Here is a 7,500-nt window from a genome sequence, read left to right as displayed (position 1 = left end):
TTTCCAAAGTTTGTATCAATCAACCGTGGTCCACCGGAAGTACCTTGGTACGTACACAGACCTTTTTGAATTCCATTAGCCTTAGGAGTATAAATCGAAACATCGATGCCCCAGTGATTCCTTTCTAACTGTACTTTTATCCCGGATGGTAATATATACTGCAACACAATTTTGACAAGACACGACAACTTCAAACTGAGGTGAGGGGTGTTATCAAAAGCAGCAATAAAGCTTCGTCTTTGTTTTACGGCACTGATGACAATACAGCGTACCAAGATGAACTAAACCTGAAAAATGTCCGTTCATTTTTTTGGTTGATATAAACAAGTTTTACAAAGAATTCGCGTTACTCTAACATTCATTCCGTTATTTTTGGATAACTTTTAAAACACTCTCCTTCGTGGTTCACTGCAAATTGTCCATAGATATCGAGGAACATCGTAAATTTGCCATACATCTTTATCTTTTTCGAATTAGCTACATGCATGCTTGATAAAGACTAACCGATATTTTGTGCGAAATCTTCAAGATATGACGATAAATGCAGCCCTCTTGCAAAAGCTTGCAGTAAAGTAAACTTCTTTCGGAATGTGATGCAGTAACTGAGGTCAAAAAAGGACTTGGAATTTTTGAAAGTACAGAAGAACAAAAGCTCGACATGCTTTATTACACCCTGCGTACATACGAACGCATTGATCTTCTTTTACCTTTTGAGGAGTGGGGAGGTGAAAACGAGGCTATGCCTGAATCACGTTAAGCCTTTGAAGTCCCCATTCAATATCCCGGATTTCTGAACTGGTCAATCTTGTTTCTCTTGTTAAACTTGTTTCCGAGTATGAGCTACCGTTTGTTGTTAAAATTCGGGCCATAACTGAACGAACGCAAGACTATTAGGCCTAAGCTCAGAACTCTATCCTAGCAACATGCCGCGCATGCTCAACAAAGATCTTCCTCGACTCATGCATTCTCGACCCCGGTGCTTACGGGCTTGGGAATGCGCGCGTAATCTCTCTCCTCTACATGCGAGGAAGAGCTCTAGGTCGAGATTGCGACTCATGCTCAGTCTTTCTGACTACGCCAAAATCGAGCACTAAAGTAAAGAAAAAGCTCTGATAGCACGGTGCCATAAGGAAAACAATAAATTCTTTTTTTTACAATAAACCATTAGGAAATGAAACAGCACGTACCTCATAACCAATATTCGAACCAAATATTTTTTTCTTCAAGGAAAGACCTGGTGGCAAACATTTAGGGCCTGGTATGTCAACTTGAATGGGTGTGTGACTATCTCGCATCATTGTCGGATTACAGCAGCTAAATTTAATCAGATGATGCTTAAGACGAACTATTGCTCCACAGTTGCAAGTAACGGACCTTGGATTGTTGCAAGCCCACTGCCTGGTTTGAACCTGAAAATAACTTCCTTTTTAGAGGAAATTAACGCTTCATGAAATTAACGCAATTTTGAAAAAAACTGCGTTAATTTTAGTCGCGTTAATTTCTGTAAACGTTAAGTTTAGCTCTGTTGATTAAGTGTAGCGTAAATTTCCGCGACCTTATTTTCCATTATTTTGATCCCAAATTCTCAATGCACTTTTGACATTCTTGACATTAAAGAAGGAGGATTACTTTATCAAGGTGGACATGCGCCAGTTACAGTGAAACAGTGTAGAACGTTCGAAGTGGCCAGCTTTCTTCGATTAACCCCCTTCGTACGTTCAAGAAAAAAACCACGAACAAAGTGTCCATTTCGAATTATACGTTTAACTTTTCTCCTTTGTCTCAACAAGCTTAGTTCCTCCTTTGTTACGGTCGCGTTCAGAATTTCCTTCATTTTAAAATGTCACCCTTTCTTTCGCGTTAATGTTCTTTATTCGAAAATCGTTTTCCACCAAATTTGCGTTGATTCAAGTCGCCTTTTTTCCAATACTTTAATTCCATGCAGCGTTAATTTTCTATATAGAGGATATTACATGGCCGCGCGGAGATACGAAATTATAAATCGCGCCTTTCACACCAAAAAACTATTAAATTGAAATGCTTTGGTATTTCATTGGTGTTTATATAATAAATAGAACATTACATGGCCGCTTGGAGATACGATTTATTATGTAACCATAGCAACGGTGATATTTTCACATGTGAAGATAACATGTTATTTTTACATGTGAAGACATCAACTTTTCGCGCGAAAGCTCACCTGGTACTTCAATGGTGTTTATATAATAAAATAAGATATTAGCACCCGTTTATACAGTATGTTGGAATGTTGTCCTGAAAGAGAGGGCTATCCTCCAAGCTGTGTAAACTTTAGTGAGGGTTTACATGAATAGAAAGCTGACCCTTTTACTCGAGCCGAAAACGGATTCTCAGTGTTCGTTGAAAAAAATTAAAAACTGGTTGAAAAAGACAGTGCAGCTGGACTATTTCAGTTAAAAAGTTTAATTTAAATAATTAGTGACAACGTTTCGGTCTCAGGAAGTTTTCAGTACACACACAGATGAAAATAACGCATATAAAATATATCTAGTATCCAAGTCAGTCGTACAAGATTTCATCAAAATAATGGTAATGAAATCAAAGAGTCTGCAGGCGAAGTTAGCTCACCTTGAAGTCTCTATCTGCGTCGTAATATAACACAAAATCTCCAAGTCCCATGAAATCTTTCCATACCGTTCTGTTCAGAGAAAATATAAAACGGAGATGAGTGTTGGGATATCAGTTGTTTAACCTACCTTTTCAATAATGCAATTCCTTAAGCGCACAAGGGAAAGGGACGGTATCTGAAGGCCGTGATGATTTATTGCGTTGGTCTTTAGGAGAACGCAACACATAATCTTGGAATTCCTGTGGTACTCAAGGGTGACTTTTTGTGGTACTTATTTCGTCTTACGTCTCCATTTTCTGCGCCATCTTGAATAATTAATCTCGTGGGCACAAAAATGTAATCTGAGATTACTACTAGTTTTATTATAGTCTATCCTGAAAAATATTTTCTTGTTATATAGTTGAACATTTTTTCCCAACAGTGCGCGCTCTCATCGGTTTCTTAGTAGTCAATTGACATCTAACAATGGAACAGTTTCCCGCCAAAATCTTTACAAATCTATGATGTCAGAGGGTAACAGTGCACTGTTACATTCGAACATTGACCGCTCGCGAGAATTATTTTCATAAATTTGTACACGAAAAACGTTTTTCTTTGTGAGCTATATAATTTTGTTTCCCAAGAATCTCGATGTTTCCCAAATTAACTGTTTCCCTCGGAACCAGTCAATGCGTGTTTATTTATGTTTATTGGTGCAGAAACATAATAAAAACACTTAAGGCTTGCTTTTTTTCAAAGTATTTTTATACTCAGAAGAAAAAGAAGTTTTCGGTTACCCACTTCTTATTTCAATTATATTTATCAAGACGATACAAACGACATAGAAATAATTAATCTTGTTATATTCCTAGACTTTCTCTCAACTAAACAGGGACTGCCATTGGTTGATTCTCAGTCACGTAGCCTTGACTAAAATCAAATGTATCCCGATCGGTGATACATTAAACAATGTACCCCGCTCGGGCTACATTACAGCACGTGATCAAAGCATGGTGGAAAGTGGTGTGACAGAAGGCGGGAAAAACAATGCCAGTTTTCTTTTTCGTGAATGAACACAAACACGAAGCATCAAGCCAAAAAGCGACGATTTTTAAATTCGTCCCAGAAGAGAAACACAGCTAGTGGAGGAAAAAGACGCAGATAATATAAGGAAACTACTTTGTAAATCATTCATTCAGTGGTTTTAAGAATTAAATTTGTGTTGTTATGAGTACCGAGTCGACTGTTCTGGTTCGCTCCGGTTATTCTTTTGTTAATGCTGTTGAAGTGAAAGTCTAGAAATATAACAAAACACTTAATGTCAGGTCCCTCGGGAAACCAGTTGGTTTTGTTTCCCCTCGGGTCCTGATGTTTCCCGAGACGAACATCAGGCCTCTCGGAAAAACAAAACTAACTGTTTCCCTCGGGATCTAACATTAAGTGTATAATAACTACCATTACTTGCCCGATCCCCACCCCTCATTGACAAATGCCGGGGACGCAACCAGTTGCCTTTTTCCTTTTAAGCCCGAGTTGTCAAGAAGAGCTGAAAGGGCGGAGGAGGGGGTTGAGGCGTAGTCATTAAGCCAACTTAACGCTGATCTATTAACAATTGTAGCACAAAAGGGAGTCTCTTAAGTCGCAATGAACACTAACATGGTGGGGAAAAAATAAAGGAGAACCCCAGGCCCTTAGCAACGATTCTGCATTAAAAAACTAAGTAGATACGTTCAATTAAAGCTAATTTTGCATGCCTCGGGCACCGTGAAAGACATTGGTACTTGTCCGTTTAAATGCAATTTCACGCTCGTTAACATGTGATTACATGAGCACACTTTCACTCAAAATTTAGTTAAGCTGTTCCGCCCCTGGATGCATCACGATCTATTGTGTACTGGCAGTATTTCAGTTAAGGTGTACCTGCTTTCAAGATTGAGCAAGCGGTAATGAGGATCTGTAATACTCCTGCATTTATAGATTTCTCCTCAACTCTGACGCACAACTACCTGCAAATCATGACAGAAGAAAAAATGTGTCAACCCATGCTATGAAGTCTAACGAAGTCTGCGGCAAAATAATGGTAATGACCTTTCTTTTTGACATAAAATGAAATTAAAAATACATCCTTTGTTATAGATTCTCATGAATTGTACATCATGATGAATAAACGAATTATAAAATCCTAACTGTCCTATACTAAGGATAAGTTTCAATCAATCAGTCAAACTTTCTTGAATACTAAAACTCTATACACCCTATAGTGGTTTCATACGCAAGCTGTGTAAGAAATTACAAATGAACGGCATAAGGCATCTACAGGGCATTGTGCAGTCCTATATAAGGGATTTTATTTAAGAGCTGAGGTAGTGTATACATATGTATAAAACAATGTCATATTTTCAAGACTTCCGCGGGGATGAGGATATGCAAGTCATGCACTGCTATATCCGCTATCCAGAAAACTATCTTCTTTTCATATTGGATCCAACAGCGTCTTTAAGTAATGAATAATAGCGCCATTGATCCTACCTCTTAATAGCTATCCTACCTATTAATTTTTTTAAACTTTTTTTGACCTTCTATCCAAAACACCACGATATTTCCCACCAAAATTATTATTACTACCCTATTCAGAGTATACTAAAAACTTTATGTGACAACATATGTGACACTGCGGAGCTTAACATACATTTTGTAGCGTATGCAGTATGTACTCTTTCAAAAAGTGTGTGTCGTGTCGCGGGGACCTCCACTGGGAGAAGACCCTCTGTGATTTTATTCTTGTGGGCGGCCAACTCCTAGCCTGCGCGCAGACGAAATTAAACTCTGGTTAACTCCGTCTGCGAAACAGCGCCGAAATCCTTGTTCTGGACTTCCAGCTGTGTACCCAGATTTGAGTACGCGCCACGACTGGCCAGTTAAAAAAGGCCTTTGTTTTGTTTGTCGGTGATCGCCAGTCAGGTTGAAGGGAAATTCGAAACGCACTTCCGGTAATTCGTTGAGTCCGTTGGGGGTTCAGAACAAGGATCTCTGCGCTGCTTCGCAGACGGTACTAATCAGAGTTTAGTTATCGTCTGCACGCAGGCTAGCCAACTCCCGGATTAGCGACCACGGGAGGATCGATTGTATTAAGCACTCACCGGGACTATTGGCAGGTCAACGTATTTCCAAAAGTTAGGAAGCAGCATTTGGACGTTGGTGATTTTAGGACTAATCGCTTTCCATCTTCCTGCTTGTGGATCACGCATCATATGGCAGGCCACTCTTACATTCACCTTTACCTCTTTCATTCCTTTAAGAATAAAGGAACACTCATCTTTTCCCACCAACAAACCAGCAGATAGGTAAAGTCTCACAGACAGGCCATCAAAAAAACGAACTGGTATCGTGGGCTTTAAAGTGATGCTTACGCTATAAGGATCCTTGCATTCATCTATTGTAAGAACGGAAGGAGTAACCTGAAAAATAGGGGGATTAAGGCGTTCTGTTCAATTCGAGTTTACCATGGGTGCCAGAAGTTTACCTGATTCCTAATTATTGACTCAAAGCCGCGACAGCAAGGCGCGAAGCACCTGGAAAAAAGACCGCCATCCATTCTAGTATTCTGAGAACGGACCTTTTGAGGTAATCCAGGTTAAACTAAAACGAAACATTTATATTTTGAACGTCTTAATGTTAGTTCCCAGTCATTTATATAGCCCTTTTTGTGAGCCTTCTTTCGTAAAAGGAGGAGTGTTTCATTCTGGAAAAATTGCATTTAACACCTATGCTTGCATCCAATTCAAATTTAAAACTGGTGAAATGAGCGTGGTTTTGTGTTCAAGTTTTTCGCTTCGCCGAAATTTTTCACACGTTCGATATATTAAGATTCTAACGTGACTCCGAGGTTCAAGGGTCAAAATTGCAAATTTTTCAAGACTCCATTTCCCAGAAGAGACTGAGAAGTCCCAGAAGATCACAAAGAAGACCAAACCAAATAAAGAAAGTGACCAGAAAGCCTCGGACTCATGTTAGAATTTTAATATATCGAACGTGGGCTATTATATCAACATGCCTACATTGAATTCAGTGTATCCGGTCTTTCTTTCTTTTTTTTTTCTTTCTCATTCTTTTAAAAAGCAGGATTCGGAATTTCTACGAAGAGCAGTTTCTTTACCTTAATACCAGCAAAAAATGGCCGTAAAAGGGACATGGGCTCGGACCACGGATTTGCTTTCATGGTAGTGTACTTTGCTTTAACTTCGCATTGTATCTGTTGAAAAAAAACAAAGCATTAGTGATGGTTTTAGTATTATAAATACTACTAGAAATAACCAAAGGTTACGGAGCGTGGGCGACAACGATCGAAGGTCAAAACGCTTTTGCTCCAGCGCTGTGCTTTAAGTTTCACGTGAGAGATGTTCAAAACACGCAAGATCAGATTACGAGTGATAGAAAGCGCAAACGCAAGTGAGCAAAGTGCGTTCTGTGCATTCCATACATTCTTAGTGGAAGTCCAAACGAGGCACGCGCAATAACAACCTAGAGATTAGGATTGCGGGCTCCTCTTGTCGCCTGGAATTAAATAACTTTTATATTCACCGTATTTAAATTTTCCCCAAATCTATCATACGGTGGGATGATTAACTCAGTCGGTAGAGCGCTGGTCTGCAGAGCAGGAAGTCGTAGGTTCATTTTTCGGGAACGCGTGGAGAGTAGGAGTGCAAGGTCGCGATCAATTGTCGGTACCTAGAGAGAGGGAGGAGAGGGGGGTCGCGGGCTCAATTTCCGGGATCGAGTAGGAGAGAGGAGCAAGAAGAAGCTGGTTCAATTTCCGGGACCGATCGAGAGAGAGGAGCAAGAGTTCGGTGGTTCAATTTCCGGGACCTAGTAGGAGAGAGGAGCAATAGTTTGCTGGTTCAATTTCCGGGACC

At 39.7% G+C, this 7,500-nt stretch overlaps 1 protein-coding gene across 1 annotated transcript in view; it reads right to left on the bottom strand.

Moving 5' to 3' along the window:
* LOC140948200 (von Willebrand factor D and EGF domain-containing protein-like) overlaps nt 1-7,500 on the bottom strand; it is a 34,892-nt gene that overhangs the window by 18,269 nt on the left and 9,123 nt on the right. Inside the window, exons 4-10 of the mRNA XM_073397420.1 lie at nt 6,744-6,839; nt 5,728-6,045; nt 4,860-4,920; nt 4,508-4,571; nt 2,608-2,677; nt 1,188-1,409; nt 1-158 (exon numbers count right to left, since the gene is read on the bottom strand). The exon at nt 1-158 is cut by the window's left edge and continues 9 nt beyond it. Of these exons, the coding sequence (XP_073253521.1) occupies nt 1-158; nt 1,188-1,409; nt 2,608-2,677; nt 4,508-4,571; nt 4,860-4,920; nt 5,728-6,045; nt 6,744-6,839 (989 nt within the window). The remainder of the gene's footprint in view (nt 159-1,187; nt 1,410-2,607; nt 2,678-4,507; nt 4,572-4,859; nt 4,921-5,727; nt 6,046-6,743; nt 6,840-7,500) is intronic.

The sequence above is a fragment of the Porites lutea genome, chromosome 9 (genome assembly GCF_958299795.1).
Source record: "Porites lutea chromosome 9, jaPorLute2.1, whole genome shotgun sequence".
Taxonomy (NCBI): Eukaryota; Metazoa; Cnidaria; class Anthozoa; order Scleractinia; family Poritidae; genus Porites; species Porites lutea.
The sequence above is the reverse complement of the archived record's forward strand: the minus strand, read 5'-3'. Positions and strand labels throughout refer to the sequence as shown.